The following is a 21346-nucleotide window of genomic DNA, read 5'->3' on the forward strand; positions in this document are numbered from 1 at the left end:
TAATCGCTTCTTCGGATTTGCTGGATCTGATTTACATGACACGTCATCCATTCACCGTCTCATCCATTTTTAGTTACACTATACACTTAGTTTTGAAGTCAGCCTAGTTTAATTTGTTAGTAATATAATTCTTAAATTTTAAACTTGACTCTCTCTATTCTGTTGTCTCTGAGTGAATACATAACGGTTACACAATCTCTGCATTAAAAAGATCCAATCTTCTGGTTTAAATAACCCTAGATCCGTAAGGTGGATTTTATATTTACTATGGAATCCCACGCCTTACGGCTCATTAAATAAAATGTAAGAACCTCTCATTTCCCTTACACTATTTTGCACAACAGAATAGTAAAATTTAGAGATTAACATTATACATAATTTAATCCAGGTTACATATTTCCTATTCATATTTTATAGATCCAGTGATGGTCATATAGAGGGGTTATTGCTGTATGTGACCATCAAACACAACCACAACCACCTCCTTGCCTGTGCCAAGGCCTTGCAGCAGTGGGATATGTCCAGTGAGACTTTGGAGAAGCTGGAGAAACATTTTCAGAGTGGGAACTCACCCTTCTCAGCCCTGAACACTCTGAAATATGACCTTCAGGAGGAGCTAGGTGATTCGTATGCATTTGCCTCTGCAGATGGTTCTATCTTAGTAAATGGGTATGTACCACAAGATTTTAAGGTTGCTGTAATCAAACCTTCACTTAAGAAGCCTTCTCTGGATCCAGATGACCCAATGAATTATAGACCAATATCTAACCTTCCATTTTTATCCAAAGTCCTGGAGAAAATAGTGGCCATCCAAGTATGTGAGCATTTAAACACTAATGCTCTGTTTGAGGAATTTCAGTCTGGTTTTAGAGAGTATCACAGCACTGAAACTGCGTTAGTGAGAGTTACAAATGATATTCTCATGGCCTCAGATAAGAATCTTCTGTCTGTTCTAGTCTTGTTAGATCTCAGTGCTGCCTTTGACACAGTTGATCACAAAGTTCTTTTAGAAAGACTTGAACATGTTGTAGGGATCAAAGGAACAGCGTTAGGCTGGTTTAAATCCTACCTGTCTGACAGATTTCATTTTGTAAATGTACATGACAAATCGTCTTCATACTCCAGGGTTACTTGCAGAGTACCACAGTGTTCAGTGCTTGGACCAATTCTTTTTACTATATATATGCTCCCAATTGGTAATATCATTAGACAGCATGGGATAAACTTCCACTGTTATGCTGACGATACTCAGTTATATCTATCCATTAACCCTGATGAACCTAATCGGTTGGGTAGATTACAGGCTTGTCTTGAGGACATAAAAAATTGGATGACTCTAAACTTTTTGCTTTTAAATCAAGACAAGACGGAAGTTCTCATCTTTGGACCAGAAATCCAGAAAAGGAAATTGCTTAGCCAATCGCCTGACCTGAATGATATTACATTAATCTCTGAGAACAAAGTAAGGAACCTTGGTGTTATCTTTGACCAGGACATGTCATTCAAATCCCAGGTTTCACAAGTTTGTAGGATTTCCTTTTTCCACCTTCGGAATATTGCTAAGATTAGAAGCATACTTTCCAGGAGTGATGCTGAAAAACTTGTTCATGCATTTATTACATCAAGACTGGATTACTGTAATTCATTACTCTCAGTAAGTCCACAGAATGTAGTTAAAAGTCTTCAGCTTGTCCAAAATGCTGCAGCTAGAGTTCTGATGAGAATTAAAAAGAGAGATCATATCTCTCCTGTCTTAGCTTCCCTACATTGGCTACCTGTTAAATTCAGAATAGATTTTAAGATCCTTCTTCTCACATATAAAGCTCTTAATAATCAAGCTCCATCATACATCAGTGATCTGATTGTTCCATATGTTCCTAACCGAGCACTTCGCTCTCAGACTGCAGGTCTACTGGTGGTTCCCAGAATATCTAAAATTAGGATGGGAGGCAGATCTTTTAGTTATCAGGCTCCTCTCCTGTGGCAACAGCTCTCAGCTTTAGTCCGTGAGGCAGACACTTTGTCTACTTTTAAGAATAGGCTTAAAAGCTTTTTATTTGATAGGGCCTATGGTTAAAATCTGATGTTAGCCTAAATTTGGACAAGTGGGGGAGTACAGGGAGGTGGAGTGTACAGTTGGTAAGGACGGCTCTCCCTTGCCCTGACTCCAACATGCCTCCATCTAAATAGGATAGATTATCCAGAGTTATCTCTGTAGTTATGCTGCTATAGGCTTAGACTGCTGGAGGATACACTGACCACTTTTCACACTCTACTGCTTTCTTCTACAGTCTGCTCTTCAACTGTACTATTTTCTGCAATTTAAGCTGTTAACTTTATTTTCTCTGTAAGTGTTTTTCTCCCCAGAAGAAACTACAACGGCGTTCTGCTGAGCTCTGGTGGCCTCATGGGGGGGAGGGGGGCCATCGACTAGCACACTGCTGCTAACCACTAAAACATTCTCCCTCTCCTGATTAGGGCTGCAACAAACGATTATTTGGATAATCGATTAATCGGATGGGGTCTCGACACGATTAATCGATTAATCGGATTACATAGGGACATTTTTAAAAACTGCCAGGGAAACGTTATTTTTCTCCTTCCTTCACTTTATTAAACACAACATTATTAGAAAACAGTTCAATAGCAGAAAAACAACATGCCATCACCTAAATTGTCTTATAAGGCGTATAGACAGAGACCCTAAGCTACAACTATCTGTGACCTAAAATGCTTGGTCCAAATTAAACAGCTTAAAGAGCAAGTCAACCCCTACCAGAGTCTAACTCCACTCCCGCTTCATGTTTGAAAAATGCAACACATGCCTGGCAGACCGAGAGGGCGGAGCCGCTAACAAATACATACACACTTAGGCTCACGACAGCATTGTGACATCATAATGTACCAGTTTACATCATAGCATACTTCTTAGCCAATAGCGGTGGCAGATTTAAATTAAAATACAGTGCAGAGTTTTTACCTGACAACGGCACAACACTGCCAGTTTTAAGCAGAATATTTAAATTTTAACTAAGATGCACTGAAGTGCCAAATTATTGACAACACATGTCTGCAGCACGATTAGACACTCGTTTATTTAGTTTATCAGCAAAAAAAAGTTTATTTGGGGGTGACTTGCTCTTTAAGGGCAATTCTCATCTGTTTTGTTTGATCTCATCTGTAGACATTTATTATAATTGGGGATGTCAAACAACTAATTTTTAAATGTAATTAAACATAGGCTGTGAATTAATCAAAATTAATCACTATTTCCAAAAATGACTGAAAAATACCAAATAAAACAAAAGTAAATGAATGCCATCCTCCTTGCGATGATGCCCTGGGCAACTGCCATAAAGTCACATCAAGAAATGCTGCTGATCATTCCAATGATCCCAAATAGACTCACATTAGGCCACATGAAAGCAACTGAACCCAAAAATATATTAACCAGTATATAACTACACTCACACAACACGCCTGCAGCAACAGTTAGGACTCCTCCCTCCCTTTTAAAAGCATTTTCGCTTCTGAGGACATTGTGGTTATAAAGCCACATGCTAGTAGTCTGGCCCCGGTGTGATCAACCAGTTTCTGCGGGAATGTGACGGCGGAACTTACAATTTTATAGACTTTTTTTACGAGCTTAGGGCATGTCTAGCCTGTGTAATAATCTGGGGCTTGGGTGAATCACTTTTGAAAAGTTTTTAACTTACCCGGACACCGAGCTCTCTCCTTCCTCGCTGATGATTCTGACATGCTTGCGTTTAAGACGCTGCATCATCTCCGTAGTATCCCCGTGCCATGCTAAGTCTGACCTACAAACGTTGCATGTCTTCGCCTGATTTACCTGAAAATGCTCCCAAACTTTAGAAGTTTTAACTTTTTTGGGGTCTCGCTGCTTCTGCCATGTTCCTCTTACAAACACCTGCCGGCTCTCCACCGGTCTGCGCGCAACGGCGGGCGGGAGGGGAGGGGGCTTTTGGAAGAGTTGCGCAACACAACGAATGGATGACGCAATTCGTTGCCAACGCTTTTAGTAATCGATTTTCATCGAATTCATCGATTCGTTGTTGCAGCCCTACTCCTGATAATAACTTTTTGCTTTCCTTGACGTTGGATGTGCTAATACTAGTTTATCCGTTTAATTATAGATCCACTAGGATAAATACAATAAAATTTATCTTTCACCAAATAGAATATTTACTAAGACATCACAATATAACTATAGACACATTACTTGTCGTTGTGTGTGCGTGTGTGTGTGTGTGTGTGTGCGTGCGTGCGTGCGTGCGCGCGTGCGTGTGTGTGTGTGTGTGTGTGTGTGTGTGTGTCTGTGTCTGCTCTGTCTTCTCGATCCCCAGTGAGTCGTGGAGGATGGCTGCTTATACTGAGCCAGGATTCGCTGGAGGTTTCTTCCTGTTAAAAGGGAGTTTTCCTCTCCACTGTTGCTTTATGCTTGCTTAGTATGATGATTGCTGTATAGTCACTGACACTAGTCAGCAGCGCCGGCGCTCCGCACACACACACCACGCACAGCGCGTAGGGCACCACGCTGGGGAAGGGGCACCAAACGCAAGCTTATGAAAAATAATATATATATGATAAAGACAGATTTCAATTATAAGATGTGCAAAGCAAGTTAACAGCATGTTTACAGAGAGAAAACAATACAAAAAGGAAAGGAGATGGACCGTGTCCACTTTTCACTCTCTGTCCGGGACGTCCGGACTGGGGGTTCTTATATTGATGAAAATGTCCGGCTTTTCATCCAGGAGCAGGGATCGAATTATGGGGGAGCTGGATATCCTATACATCCAGGGGAGCCGGAAAAAAAGTTTTCTACCTATATTACATCATTTATGGACTCTTTTACGCAGAGAGCACAGAGAGCGACACAGCGCTTCGTTGTTGCGCAGCGATTCAGGCTGCTGCTTCCAGCGCACGGTCCATTCTCAAAGTGGCGCAACCAAAAAGCTATAATTAACACACGATCGTTCATGTCCACACATGTTCTCTACTTTCTGTCTTATTTGTGCCTGGCGCTCTGCTACTGCAGAGCTCATCACCTGTGCTGCGGTGATTTCACCTCACTGACGCAGCATCGAATCGCGCTCTCCACTTTGCGGTCAGGAGATCTTTGATCTGCTCAGAAGTAACTGATGAGGTGAAAAAGTAAGAATCCAGGCAGCAGATTTTCTGGAGAGTTTAGAGGAGATGCAGGAAGATGAGAGACAGACAGGACAGGAAAATAGTTCAATAAAAACAAGAAAACAAAACAAAGTGTTGAAAAGTAAAATGTAGGTAGATTTATCTCCACTACACGTTTTTACCGGTATAAAGCAATAAGTTACACACATGCAATATTTATACATCTGATACAATTCAGATCACCTTCAAAACTCAGTCACACTCCCAGGGCCGTTTCAAGACATTTTGGGGGGCCAAGGCAAAATGACCCCCCCCCCCCCCCCCCCCCCCCCCCCCACACACACACACACACACACACACACTAAATATCAGTCCTACTTTTTGGAAAATAATAAGCAGTTTGTGCATACAAGAGAATTAAAGAAAATTTAAGGTGAAGCGCTTGCACATACTGTGTTATTGTGTCGTTTTTTCTGTATGTGTGTGTGTTTGTGTGTGTGTGTGTGTGGGGGGGGGGGGGGGGGCACCACGAAGCCTTTGTGCTTAGGGCACCAAAATAGCTAGCAACAGCCCTGCTAGTCAGTGACTTGATGCAATTTGCTGGGTTCCTTATGTAGGAAACATTATTTCTGATTGGCTTAATGAACTGACCTGAATTGGAATGTTTATTATGTGAAGTGCCTTGAGATGACTCTTGTCGTGATTTGGCGCTATATAAATAAAATTGAATTGAATTGAATTGAATTGAATTGAATTGAATTGAATTGAATTGAATTGAATCTGCCCAGATGTCAACTCCTGCTATCGGTCAGTTTCATATTTGTATAATCCATAATGTTTGTTTAATCAAAATGTTTGTGAGTGGTAAGGAGTGAATGTGTGTTTAATGTTTATGGTTCTGATGGGTTGACAACAGAATAGAATAGAACAGAATACAGTAGACAGTGGGGAAATTCACTTGCTACAGCAGCACATGCACTTAGAAAAAAGGAAGAAGAGAAATAACAAGGTTACAGGTAGGCAATAAGTTATTATTGTAACCTTCAACCACCAAAAACAACAAATAAAAAGAAAACTTGTGCTTCCAGAACTATGCAGCATAAAGGACATACTGCATATGTATATACTACACCCCCACTCTAAATGTTTGTTAATTAATGCCTTTACAGATTATACTACACCATCTTCAAGAGTGAATATGGAGCACCATCAGGGGATTCCATGATTGAAGACCTCCAGGAACATCTGGAGCTTTACAACAATAAACAAAGTGACACATGTGCTCAGATGGAGTCCACCGCAGATGGGCCAACAATCATTGCGTTGTGCACTCCAGTCATGAAGAGGGTCCGCAGACTTGAGAGACACAGTGGAGAAATGATCTTCATGGATTCATCGGGTGTGTTACTACTGTCGTTCTATGTTTTTGATACCCATATGTTTTATTTGTTTCATGTTGTGAAAAGTTTTATATTATGTAGCTAGGTAAAAAGCTATTCACATGTTCAAAAAGACAGTTTTAAAAAATCTGAGAGGTCCTCCACATCAGTTAAACCAGGGGACACACACTTGAGTTTAAATACATGCTGAAAAATGAACCATTCATGTTTGTCAGGAAACTGTGACCACATGAACAGCAGGATATTCCTCCTGCTGACCCATTCAGCTGCTGGTGGGTTACCACTGGGAGTCATGGTCACAACATCTGAATCCCAAAACACCATTGCATCAGGACTCAAACTGCTGCAGATTATTCTACCTGGGGATGCTTTTTATGGAAGAGGAGCGCTAGGACCAAAGGTTGTCATGACGAACGACTGCAAGGCCCTGCGTAAGGCACTAAAAATTATGTTTCCTCAGACCACTCCCCTCCTCTGTCTTTCACGTGCTGCAGGCCATGTGGAGATGGCTTAGGGACAGTTACCACGGGGTTTGTATCTGAAATTCAAATTTTTAATTTAAAATAAGTATTGATTTTGTTAAATGTCTATCATTGGTATAAAATCTACTTTTCTCTCATCATATGTCATTTCTTGAAGGTGTTAAACTACTGGTATGTATATAGACACTTCATTTAATATTTTCACCACAGGTGCCAAAAGGGGACCGGCAGTGGTTGCTGGTAATTATTCAAGAAACTGGTGTATGCTGTATCACCGGAGGAGCTGGAGACTTCCTACCAACAGGCTCTCCAGGACCCAGTGGTGCTGAAGCACCATCAGTACTGTCACACCCTGTCCTTTCTCCCCTTATGTTTTAGTCTGTCTCCGTTAATTGCTCCCACCTGCCTCTTGTTTTCCAATCACCCTAGCTCCCGCTCCTCGTGTATTTAAACCCATTCTGTTCTGTGTTTCATGTCGGATCATTGTTTCATTGTCTAGCGTGTCTCAATAATAAATAAGAGTAAGAAATCCTACCAGAATGCCTGTTTCCTCCCCGGTCTGGATCCTCGCCTTTCCTCGGCTTAATTCACCGGCACGCCTGACAAGTACCGGGACCACTTGACTACAGTGTTTGCCCGACGCAGGGACTGGGCAATCTGTCTATGCACTGGTCTTCCAACACGAGGAAACAACACAAACAATTTTGTTGAGAGTGCCATGAGGGTCTTGAAAGACAGCATCTTCCACAGGTAGTGATGAAAATTTGTATAATTTTAAATCTTTATTAATTCATATTCAGTACCATTCTGTTCTATATTGTTTTCCCTCCAGATTGAAGGCCTATAACATCACCCAACTGGTGGACTTCTACACCAGGCGACTTCTAGATGTAGTAAATGGGAGTGTAATGTGTAATGTGAAGTTCAACAGTGTATGCCCTGGCAGAATAGTCAAGGTGTGTATTCTTTTTGCAAATGTTAGGGTACAATGAAAACAGTAATTACTATCAATGAGTTAGGAACCCAGAAGCATTAGTGGTGGATTTTAACTCTATTAATGGATCCTTAGGGTTGCAATTCTCCATTCTTTCTAAAAAATGAAGATTGCTCACTTTTTTCGTGCTATATACACAATTAAAAAGTAAAAGTCTCGTTATATATTTATATTGAAACTAATATGTATAAATATAACGTTATCTCCCGTGTCATTACATGACCGCTGTGGAAGCCGTGGTCACGTCATGCAAGTCTGTTCCATTTAACTGTTTTCTTTGACCAAGGAAGGACAGTGTCCTCGTAAGCAAGGCGCCTAGCCTCGCAAGACATCGCCTCGCAAGGCCAGGCACCTTGACATTGAGAAACACCAACTGACAGCGACAGACTGAGCGGGGCTCGAACCTGCAACCTTCCAATTGCGTGGCAAGCATTTACCTCCTGTGCCACCATCACCCACATGGCTCCACTTTGTTGGTTTGGGCTTTTTAAATATCAAAGTTTAGGGAACAAAATCTGGTAAATATAATCCATTATTGGGTTCAAAAGTTTTTATCAAAACTGGAGAAAATCTAACAGGTATTAATATAAATAAAGCAGAAGCAGCTTCAAACAAGTTCACATAACCTAAAACATCTGCAGACAAAAGCAAATAAGTTTGCATAAAGAATAGATGAAAAAGAAGAGTAAATGGACACCAGAAGGAAATAAAAAAGGAGAAAAATAAAGAGAATTGTGCTGTAAAATAAAAAAAATTACAGTCTAGAAAAAGAAAGAAATGTTGGATAAAAACAAAATCTGAGGGCTGGTTTCAACAAGCAAGAGTCATGAGGAGAGAGGAGTTAGCAGAGCGAGTGACATTTTAGTGATGCTGAGAAAATTTTATTTAAGGAGGTGGAACAGAAGTGAGAAATATGAAGAAACACAACTCTAGCTGCATTCAGGCAGCTTCCCCCAGATTAACCTCTCATTTGTTAATCTGCTGAGGCTCCAGGATATACAAAAACCCCAAAGGACCAGGAGATCCACAACAAACTGACAGCGCTGATTCACATATAATCCAGATTAAATATTTACTTCAAGATCATGTTTGAAATTATGCAGTTTAGTGCAGAACAAACAACATAATTTAGCATTTTATTGTAAAAATAAAGTTTATGATCCACATTAATCTTTAAATTTGGATCCAGAGTCTGGTGGTTCTGTAACTAAGCGGCAAGCTAATCTGAACACAGACTACTCACTGAGTAAAAAACACGGGATTATGATGTAATAAAGTATCTAAATATTTTTAAAAGTTTCGTTAATTTAAATGAAATTTTTGTAAAACACAGCAAATAATTTACTGAAATTTTGATTTATGTTACATAGACATGATTTCTTAAGCCACACCCACTTAACTTTAAACAGTCATGGTATTTCCAGGCAACAAAAAAATGATTTTAATTAAAAAATATATATAATATTTGAACATGGTAACCATGTAGAAAAAGGCAGTCTGAGGCATACTTTGATTTGTTCCCATTTGTTTCCATGAAGGGGGCGGTGCTTAAACACACCTCCACTGTGTGGCAAAAACAGATCTTCCATGTCTTTAACATTAAAGAGCAAGTCAATCACCTATCTGCACTACGACAGTAAATGACAGCACACCCCATCCACCCCTCACCACCGGTCTTGTGTTGCTTTTCTAACTGCATTGTTGGTTCTTTTTTAAAACAGAAAAGGTTTCTTTTTTACCATGCTGCTGACAGTTTTGTTCGCGGCTGCGAACTTCCTCAGAGCTGACACTGATAAACGGAGTAGGAAGTGACGCCACCATCAGCGTCAGCTCTGAGGGAGTTCGCAGCCGCGAATGAAACTGTCAGCAGCATGGTAAAAAAGAAACCTTTTCTGTTTTAAATAAGAACCAACAATGCAGTGACTACACATGTCAACAGCACTGTTAATCATAATTTTATTTTGATCAGAAGTAAACAAAAATAGATAAACTGTTAATTATAGTATTTAAATTTCTAAATCTGTCCAAAGATCGGTTTCAGCAAGTTAGAGCTGTAAAAACATTCCTGGTCCTCAAAGCAGGTCGACAAAAACACTTTGGTTTCATAAAATTAACAAATGAATAGCAGCAAAAACATGTGCTCATGCAGTTTTTCTTTTTAAAAGTCACATATAGAAGTGTATGATTTTATCTTGTAGTTGAGACTTCTAAAAGATAATGTCATGCGTGTAGATTTGTGCTGACGCTGCGTTAGATTTGTTTAAATCTATAGAATAAATGGTCTATTCTAGTTTTATGTGATTAAAGTGATTTTTCCACATGAGGCACAAACGTTTAAGAAAAAACAGCAAATGCATTGCTTTTTTAACAGCAAGTGCTGAAAACATCAGGTGTTAAATGTCTGAAATGAAACTGTAAGTGCATAAAAGTGTCGACTTGTTCAATCCAGATTAATGACACAGTGGTGTGTGTGTGTGTGTGTGTGTGTGTGTGTGTGTGTGTGTGTGTGTGTGTGTGTGCGTCTGCGTGTGCGTGATACTCAGAATAAAGCACAGATCCTTCAACACAAGCAGATTAGTTTTTATGAACAAATAAACCTTCAGTCACTGACAGGAGGCTTTTAGAGTGAGGGGAGAGGAGGGAGAGGGAAAAAAGAGAAGATGGACACGAGGCGAGGATGAAAGGAGAGAAATAAAGAAGATAAGTTGTTTGCTGTTCTTTTTAAACACATTCAAAACTACGTCATTTTTAGCTCTCTGCTTCTCTGTCCTCCCTTCATGGTGTCCTGCTCCTCTTTCAGGCTGAGGAGGAGAACAGCTCTGCTCTACTTAAGATTCCCACAGTTTCCTGCAGACTGATGCTGAGGTCCTCAAACCAGCCACCTCTGCTCCAACCCCAAACCCCCACCCTGCTCTCAGAGGCTTAAACTCAGGATGCTCACCTCACTGCAGTGAGCACCAAATTTACCAGAAAGCAAACAGAAACCCTGACTTCTGGAGACTCATATCTGACACCTTCCATCTGAATCTCTGCAGCAGAAACCTTCAATGCGCAGAAGAAAATCTCCTCTTAGTTGCAGCCGTTATTATGACTGATGATAAATATAAAGTGAGTTAAAAGTTGATGTGAAAATCTGCAGGAAAAAGACGAAATTCATCAACTAACTCCTTGATGCGCAACTACGCGCAAAAACCACCGCATTAGAAAAAACCTGTTAAACGTTTTCACGTAAAAGCAAACATGAGATTCCGGTGAAGCCAAACAACATGGACCGTTGTGTGCAGACGGAGCATCGCGATCCGGTGCTGCGCCGACCGGACTCGGTGCGTCTCCAGCGGGAAAAGTGAGAAAAGCGCACCGGCGGCTCACCTTCTGCGGCTGTCCCGCTCAGCCCGGAGAGCAGCAGGGTGACCAAAGCGGTGATCCGAGCGGCTCCGGTAGTCCGTAGATCCATGGTGAGACGGGGAAAGGCTGCAGGGAAACACGGTGGAGATGCTGGACCTCTCTGCTCCAGCTCCGAGAGAGGTCTCTTCAAATCCAGCTGGGGGGGGGGGGTCCCGGGGGTGGGGGGGGGGGGGGGGGGGGGGGGGGGGGGGTCGGGGGTCTGTGCACCTCCTCCTCTGAGCCAACCATCACCTTCATCCTGCATCAGAAAAACTGTTTAAAATTTGTGATTGGCTGAACTGCGTACATTAATTATAAAAATACACATTTCTGGTTTAAATTTGAACACAGCGGTTCCAGAAAGATGGAGGTCACTGCTTTCCACTTTTTAAACATTTATAATGGAGTTGGGGGCAACTAAAGCTTTGTGATTAATTACTAACAAAACAAATATGAAGAATTAAGACAAGACTATAGCCATAAATATATGTATTTATTTTTCATTTCTAATTTTTGGACAATTAATCTAAGGACAGTTTACACAAAACATGGTCCAATTCACATAAAATTAGATAATTCTATAGCATATTCAAATAAATCCAAACCATAAGACTATTTAACCCATGGTTTACAACATCATCCAGGACGGTAATAGTCAACATTTCCCTCCTTTTCTAGTGTGTGCATTATGACTAATCTGGCAGATTTCCTTGTCTATCCACACTCAACCACTAGGTGGCAGTGCAGGAGGGACAGTTGATTCCACTGGGTGGCTTATGTGAAAGTACACCATCCATATCATAAGTCTATAAGAAAACCGCTGTCCGCCTACAGAAATGTGGGTTGAAAGTGCAAACTCAGTGCCCTGATTTTCCATCCTGACATAATTCCTCCTCCTGAGATGGTGGGAAACCATGGGAAGATGGACACAAATACAAGTTTGTTCTCCAGGAAACCAGCAGCGGATCAAATAACTTCAATGATTTAAAACAACAGCTAAGGTTGCTCATTTAATTGTGTTACGTGCCGTGCCCCCTTTTGGCCACAAGATGGCCTCAGTGGCCTTTGTCTCGCCTGTCTCCCGGTGCCCATCTATTCCAAATCATTGATCACTTGGCAGCAGTTAAAAGCTGCTCCCAGCCACCAGTTCGAAGAGAAGGTCCAAGGGTAGTGTAGACTGGTAACAGTCTATACTATTCTCTTCTCCTCTGTTCGCTTTTGGTACAACTCGGTTCACTCTCTAGTCTTCGGTTGGCTCACACTAGGAATTTGGATTTAGATTAATAGGATTTGACCATTTGGCTTATAGACTTTTGGACTGGCTTTGGACTTAGACCTTAGATCTCTCCTTTTGTATATATATAGATATTTATCATTCTCGGTTTTTTTCCCACCCCCTTATGGGGTGGCGTTTTCAGTTTCTCCTTTTTGAATAAAGTTCCCTTTGTTTTGTATATAGTATTGTTTTTTAGATTCTTTATAAATACTCCATTCATTTTGTAATAAAATTAATGTGTTTAAGCGACACGGCACATTGTTTATTATTAAATCCACGCGCTACTTTTATTACTCCCCTCCTAATCTCTCCTAGAGAGCCGGGGACGTAATAACGTGGGGGCTCGTCCGGGAATTTATCTTTATTTACCAACCTATCCCAACTATTTTAAGTGTGTGTAAAGATATTAACATTGTGTTGGTGTCCCTTAGAGTCGGAGCATGGCGACCTTTGACCTGCATGTGTTTGTGGCGGCTCCTTCGCGCCGGCTTCTGGAGAGTTGCCGCAAAGCCGATCTGCAGCAGGTTGCTGCCCAATTCAGTCTCCCCCTTCCGAAGCAGCTCACCAAGGCGGCTCTTCAACGACTGGTGGTGGATTTCTTAGAGACTCAGGGAATCCTACCTTCGCCTTCCACTCCTGTTCTGTCTCCACCGCCCTCGGATGAGGAAAAGGGCCGGCTCGTTCATAAGAGGGAGACCCTCGATTCAGCTCAGCCTTCTTCTGCTGAATGTTCATCTCAGGAATCTGACTCGTCTGGAGCAAGTCCTCTCCATTCTCCGCTCACCGACGCTCGTCTGAAGCTGCGTCTAGCTCGCTTGAAGATTGAAGCGGAGGAAAGGACTCTGGAAAAAAAACCTTCATCACGAAATAGAGCTCAAAAGAATGGACACTGAGGTTCGTCTTCAGGAAATCGCTCTGCAGATGAGGACTCTGGAAGCTGCTGCTGCCTCGAACCAGACGGCTGCCACCCGTCCTTCGCTTTTGTCTCCGTCACAGCATGAACTGTCCCGAGACGCCATGTCTCCTCTGACTGCCACTTCTGTACCGCCCGCATTTGATGTCTCCAAGTGTGTTTCGCTTCTTCCGCCCTTCTGAGAGACTGAAGTGGATGGGTATTTCCTTGCTTTCGAGCGGATTGCGGTGACTCTCCAGTGGCCTCGTGAAATTTGGTCGTTGCTTTTGCAGTGCAGGCTCTCAGTTAAGGCCCTTCAGTTAATTTCGGCTCTGTCTCTAACGGACAGTTCTAATTATGAGTGTGTAAAAGCCGCCATGTTAAATGCATATGAACTCGTTCCTGAGGCTTATCGGCAGCGCTTTCGTTCTGAGAAACCTCGGCCTAACCAGACTTATGTTGAATATGCTCATGAGAAATCGGTCCTCTTTGAAAAATGGTGTTCTGCCTCAGAGATAAACTCTTTGGGTGACTTAAAAGAACTAATTATGGTGGAGGAATTTAAAAGACATTTGCCTGAAAGGCTCGTTATGTATCTGAATGAACAGAAGGTCTCAGCTCTCTCTTCTGTGGCCCTGTTAGCAGATGAGTTTGCGCTAACACATCGGTCCTGGGAGTCAAGAGCTGACTCCGGTCGACGTAGGAGACCCTCTGACACCTCCTCTGACCCTAGTGACCTTCTGGAGTGTTTCTATTGTCACGAAGGATTGTTTTAAGGATTGTTTTCGTCTCCAGGGATGGACAGAGGGTAGAAACGGCCCTTAGGAGGTTGAGCACCAGGAAGGAGGTCCACAGCACAGTCGTAAGGACGGTGGGGGGCAGGTTCTTAGCACGAGCCTTGCTGAATACCGCAGCCAAGTCTGTATATTCGGGGGGGGACATTACAGATGTCAGGTGGTTCCAAAGGAGGCTGGCTAGACACAGGGCGAACAGTGGCAGCAGACAAACAATTCAATAAACAAAAAGGGCTCCACGTCAACACGCAGCCAGAAACCCAGTCAATATGGGTTTCTTTACCTTGCTAATGTTTCGTTTGCCGACTGCAAAACATCCTCAGAGCTAACGCCGATGGTGGCGTCACTTCCTACTCCATTTATCCGCAGCCAACAGAGGACGTTGTCGCTGTTCAAAGAAAAATACGGACAACAAGGAACAAAGGACTTCTGCCGTTTGGAACGTTTACATCAAACACGTGCAAGTCTTACCACCTTCGCTTCAATTTAAGATGCCGGGATGAAAACATCACACCAACAAGCCTACAGCTGAAAACACCGATCTGGACCAAGACAGCACAGAACATAGTGGAAAGAGCACAGGGAGCACTACTCAAAGATAGGATAAGAAACGTTGCAACCAAACAGAAGCAAGTGAAAAACGAATGGGAAAGAAGACACCTGGACTTAAAAGGGAATTACAAACTTGATGAAAAACGGAGGAACAAACTAAAGAACACATGATGGAAAAACAGAAAAAGATTTCATAAAAGTAAAAGAAAGACACATAAAGAAGTTAAACAAACTCATCAACAAGAAAAAGAGAAAAGAAATACAAGATAACACCACACAAAGCTCATAGGTATGTAACATTTCACAATACGAACTAACAGAAGCAGAAGAAAGCATATTAAAAAAAGGTTTAAATTTTGCAGTAACACCAAAAAAATACCATATGATGAATTTACTGTAGCAACAGAACTAGCATGTCAACAGATCACAGATGAGGGAAAGAAAGCAGATCTCAGAAATAATGTAGTTGAGATATTAAAGAACAGCAAAATTCAAAACAGCAATATAGAATAGAATAGAATAGAATTCAACTTTATTGTCATTGCACATGTATAGGTACAGGGCAACGAAATGCAGTTTGCATCCATCCAGAAGTGCTTTCGCCGTGATATAGATGTATTACAATATATATTAACAATAATATAGATTTGTAAGTATATTACAGAAATGGATCTATTACGTATGTTATAATGTACACGGTATGAAGTGTGTTATGAATATTCTATGACTATAAGTATGTACAGGCTGTAGTTAATACAAGCAGTCCATGAGTTTAACGTGGGTCATATGTCAGGAGGCAGAGTTCAGGAGTCTGACAGCTGTTGGGAAGAAACTGTTCCGGTACCTGGTGGTCTTAGACCGGAGGCTACTGTAGCGCCTCCCAGAGGGCAGCAGGGTGATCAGTGCATGTGATAGGTGAGTGTGGTCTCTGATGATTTTCCCTGCCCTTTTCAGACACCGCTTCCTGTAGATGTCCTTTATGGCAGGAAGTGGTGCACCGGCGATGCGCTGGGCAGTTTTCCCGACCCTCTGCAATGCCTTCTGGTCCAAGGCGGAGCAGTTCCCATACCAGACTGTTATACAGTTGGTCATGATGCTCTCGATGGCGCAGCGATAGAAGTTCACCAGGATGTCTGAGGACAGGTTGTTCTTCCTCAGAGTCCTCAAGAAGAAGCTGGTGAGCCTTCTTGACCAGCTTGGAGCAGTTGGTAGTCCAGGTGAGATCCTCGGAGATGTGGACTCCCAGGAACTTGAAGCTGCTCACACGCTCCACTGCCGTCTCCTTAATGTGGATGGGTGGATGTGGGTCAGCATTCCTCCTGTAGTCCACGATGAGCTCCTTAATCTTCTCAGTGTTGAGCAGCAGGTTGTTTGTGTCGCACCACTCAGTCAGACGGTCCACCTCCTCCCTGTAGGCGGTCTCATCGTCGTCACTGATGAGGCCAATCACCGTGGTGTCATCTGCAAACTTAATGATGGTGTTGGAACCATCAGCAGGTCTGCAGTCGTGGGTGAAAAGGGAGTAGAGGAAAGGGCTCATCACACAGCCTTACAAAAGAAGAACAATCAGCCATGACAGCTTTATCCAAAAATGAACAGATACTCATTCTACCGACAGACAAAGGAAGAACCACAGTAGTAATGGACAAAGAAAAATATAAACAACAGATGAAACAGATGTTAGAGGACAAAAATACATACAAAATACTTAAAAAAGACCCAACTGAAAAAAAATTAAGAAAAACATGAAAAAATTACTGAAGCCACTACAAAAGGCAAAATAACAGAAAAAATTTACAAACACTGGATTCCTATAGCAAACATAATACCAAGAATCTATGGAACTCCAAAAATACACAAACAAAACACCCCACTTAGACCAATAGTAGACAGCATAGACACACCAACATACAACATGGAAAAAGAAATCAGCAAAATCACCAGCCCGTTATTAGGTAACACAGATCAACATTGTAAAAATAGTATAGAACTGGCAAAAGAACTAAAAACGATTACGATAGAAGATAACGACATACTCATCTCACATGCTGTCACATCCCTGTTCACAAAAACACCAACCCAAAAAACCGTAGACATAGTAGTTAACAGAATCAGACAGGACAAAACTTTACACAAAAGAACAAACCTCACAGCAGATGAAATAGCACAACTGATAGGACTGGTGGCTAACTACACTGACTTCACATACGATGACACAATATACAAACAACTGGAAGGCTTCGCCATGGGTAACCCATTATCAGCCACCCTGTGCAAGTTTTTCATGGAAGACCTAGAACAAAAAGCCATAGCCAATGGACCCCCAAACTGCAAAATTAAAATATGGAAACGCATACGTAGATGACATACTGGAACCAAAAGGACAAACAGAAACACTAACACAACACTTGAATAACATTGACAACACAGGCAACATAAAGTTCACTTATGAGTCAGAAACAGAAGGCAGTATAGCATTTATGGACATGAAAATCACCAGGCAGACCGACGGGACCCTAAACATAAACACATACAGGAACCCAACACACACAGACCAATATCTATTATGGACATCAGAACACCCCGCCATACACAAAATGTCAGTAATCAGAACATTATATCACAGAGCAAACATGGTAACAGAAGAAAGAAGCCGCAAACAAGAGGACAAACACATACAATACGCTTTAAAGACCTGCGGATACCCAACATGGGCAATAAACAAAGGAAAACAACAAACAACAACAGAAAGAAAAGAACAACCAAAGCAAAGATCCAGAAACCCAGAAAGACAAGAACCAAAACCAGTGATAACCTTACCATACATCAAAGGCATAACAGAAAAAATAAGAGCAACAACAAAAAAACACAACATAAACACACCAACAAAACCATACACAACAGTTAGAAACAGACTAGTACACCCAAAAAACAAGATACCAGTTGGACTTAAATGTGGAGTTGTTTACGAAATCCCATGCAAACGCTGCAATAAAACATACATAGGAGAAACCGGACGCCAACTCAGCACACGAACAACAGAACATAGAAAGGAGTGTGAGAAAGAAACATTTCGAAAACACACAAGAGCAGCAAAACAAGAAGCAGAAAGCACAATAAAGAACTCAGCCGTAACAGATCACTGCACACGAGAAAACCGTGTAATGGAAGTGGGCAACACAAGGATCATAAACACTGAACAACAGAAATACAAAAGATGGATAAAGGAATCTATAGAGATAAGGAGACGTGGATGCGGGACTATGAACAGAGAAGATGGGGTCTACACATTGGATCGTTCATGGGACTTCATCATCGGAGAGGGGAGAGCGGGCAGCAGAGGGCAACAACGTCCTCTGCTGCCCGCGGATAAATGGAGTAGGAGGTGACGCCACCATCAGCGTCAGCCCTAAGGATAGTTTATATAGGTAGGTTATCAAAAAGTGGTCTGAGAGGACTGGATTATGTGGAAATATTGTTATTTCCTCACACTTTATGCCATAAGTCAGCACAAGGTCTAATGTACGATGACAAGAGTGGGTGGAGCTATGTATTCTTTGGGTAAAACCAATTGAGTCTAAGATATTACTAAAGGCTACATTGAGGCTATCATTTTCAATGTCCACATGAATATTAAAATCCCCCACTACAATGACCTTATCAGTATTTAGCACCAAATCAGATAAAAAATCAGAGATCTGATCCAAAAACTCAGAGTAAGGGCCTGGTGGATGATATAAAACTACAAACAAGAGTGGTTTTACAGTTTTGCAATCTGGATTAGGAAAACTAAGAATAAGATGTTCAAAAGAACTGTAAGTATTAATTGGAAAGGGATTTATTTATAGGTCTGAATGAAAAACGGTTGCTATTCCTCCTCCTCGCCCTGTACTTCGAGCAATATGATGATTTAAACAATTAGAAGGAGTCGACTCATTTAAACTAACATAGTCCTCTTGCTGCAGCCAGGATTATGTGAGAGACCAAAGAAATATGATTATCACAAATCAAGTCATTAACTAACAAAGTCTTAGAAAAAATAGATCTAATGTTCAATAACCTACATAGAGAGAGATTAGACACACAGGGAGATTAGATTGTCCACCTGGAGCTCCTGGAGACTGAAGATCTGACGGAGTCGGACCAGCTCAGCTCGGAGACCGGCGAGCTCTGTTGGATGGGCTGCGGGCTCGGTCCTTTGGCCTGGAGACGAGGGAGCTGCTGACTGAACCAGAGGCAGGGCAGCTGGCTAGACAGAAACCTTCTCCTGGAGATACGGGGAGGATAGGGTGTCCAGCTGGAACTCCTGGAGGCTGATGAGTTGACGGAGCCGGCCAAGCTCCGCTTGGAGGACGGCGAGCTCCGTCTGATGGGCTGTAGGCTTGGTCCCTCCGCCTGCAGATGAAGGAGGTGCTGACTGGACCGGAGACGGGGCCGCTGATCTGACTGGGGGCGGGTCCAAGCTGGCGTGCCGAGCCGGGGTAGCGGTGAGCCCGTGGTTTCGTCCTGGCACAGGGGGTGATGGTGGGGCCTGGCATCCTTCCCAACACCGTGGGCCAACACCGGGGGAGCACACAGCCAGTCTGGTGCCCACATAGCAGGAGCGGTCTAGCTGCGTCTCCCAGCCCAACCCCCCATTTGGCTCCGGGAGGGTGGAGAGGATCGCAGAGGCCGGGGTTCTGCGGCGGCGTCTGTGGCGAGGCGACGCCGGAGGAGGAGAAGCCGGCCAGTGGTTCGGGTTGAGCCATTGAAGCAGGTACTCCCAGGGGACAACCTCCCCGCTGGTTCCTTTAGGAGGTCGGTTCATTCTGTCACAGCATGTGGGCGAGGTGAGCGGAGGCAAGGATCCACATGCGGGTGAAGAAGGCAGGCAGGCAGACAGACAGGAACGTTTAGCAAGGTGTCATATAAAACACGCTGGACACAGAAACACTGAACCGACAAAACATACAGAACTGAGAGGGTTTAAATACATGCGGGCTGTGAGCTTGGGTGATTGGAAAATGAGAGGCTGGTGGGAGCAATTAACAGGGACACATGACAGAACAGAATGGGGAGTCAGGACAGGGTGTGACAGTCAGCATCAGAACTCGTGAAGTTGTCTGACCACGGTCCTCCGGAGGTCTTCAGCACCGGCGAAGGAGGTGCTGGTTCAGCTTCGCTGGACGAGAAGGATCTCTGTGAGCTCCTCATCAAAATGAAGGAAATGGAGTTATGTGAGATGATGGAAGATGCTCCACCGGTCCAGAGGGGTAAGTGGGTCTAGATGACAATTCCTATACCAATCAAATATTTATAACTACCAGTCAAATATCTTATCAGAGAATTAAAAGAGTGAAACCAAATTAATTTATTATTGAAATGACACATTTAATTATTTCACGCAGGTTAAGACCAAGCCCCCACAATGCGGCTCAAAAACTGAGGCCAACCCGGAAGTAAGAAAAATTGCAGTTCCACCCTCATCCGCTGGGGGCTGGTGTCAGAAGCGAGCTAATCCTCATTGACTCCCATGTTAAAAATACCAATTTCACAGCAGAAATAAACAGTTTACAGCCTGGTACCAAAACATGATTTTTGTTAAAATTATTTAGTTTACACTCATGACAACTCTGAGGGGGGTGATTTTTTTTCTCACTCTTCTGTTTAAGTGTATTAAAAGCCTAAAATTCTGTATAATTAATGAGCATCAGACCCACGTGACCACAGAGCTAGCTCCGTGGAAAGGCCTCAGTAGAGCCTCGGTCTCACCTGAAAACTGCTCCGGGATTTTGAGTCTCTGTGTTTGTGTATTCTTTTTTGGATATTATTTGTGCAATTGTTGGACAAAATGACTTGCTGTGGTATTAATTGCACTAATAGAGCGTCCAAGGAGTCTCCACTTCATTTTTGTCGGTAAGTAAAATTATATTTATGTATTTTAGGTCACTGCCGAGCTGAGCTTAGATTTTAACATGTACTGTTTAACCATGAAATTTAAATGTAATAGGGTAAAACCCAATGCATTTAACACAATTCTGCACTTTAGAAAATGGGTTGAAATATAACATGTTGGTGGAGCTGGGTTCCGACTATCGGCTTGTGGAGCTCTCGGAGGACCTCTGTTTTCCACCCGTTCTCCCCTCCCCGCAGCTCGGCGCATCTCTGTCTGATCGCGGCTTCTGTCTGCTGTGCAGGCTGCCGGCTTGTGGAGCTCTGGGATGGAAACCTTTTCACCCGGTTCTCCCCTGTGGCAGCTCTGCGCCTCTCAGATCACAGCGGCGCTTGTCTGCTGCGCGGGCTGCTGGCTTGTGGAGCTCTGGGATGGAAACCTTTCCACCCGGTTCTCCACAGCGGCAGCTCTGCGCCTCTCAGATCGCAGCGGTGCTTGTCTGCTGTGCGGCTGCCGGCTTGTGGAGGTCTCCAAGACCTCTGTGTTCCA

General features: G+C 42.8%; 1 protein-coding gene across 1 annotated transcript in view; it reads right to left on the reverse strand.

Annotated features, from left to right (window-relative positions):
* LOC107379042 (contactin-associated protein-like 4) overlaps positions 1 to 11557 on the reverse strand; it is a 223383-nt gene extending 211826 nt beyond the window's left edge. Inside the window, exon 1 of the mRNA XM_070541544.1 lies at positions 11397 to 11557. Coding sequence (XP_070397645.1) covers positions 11397 to 11481 — 85 coding nt within the window. The 5' untranslated portion in view covers positions 11482 to 11557. The remainder of the gene's footprint in view (positions 1 to 11396) is intronic.
* Positions 11558 to 21346: the final 9789 nt, after the last annotated feature.

Source organism: Nothobranchius furzeri, chromosome 11, assembly GCF_043380555.1.
Source record: "Nothobranchius furzeri strain GRZ-AD chromosome 11, NfurGRZ-RIMD1, whole genome shotgun sequence".
In the NCBI taxonomy this organism is placed as follows: Eukaryota; Metazoa; Chordata; class Actinopteri; order Cyprinodontiformes; family Nothobranchiidae; genus Nothobranchius; species Nothobranchius furzeri.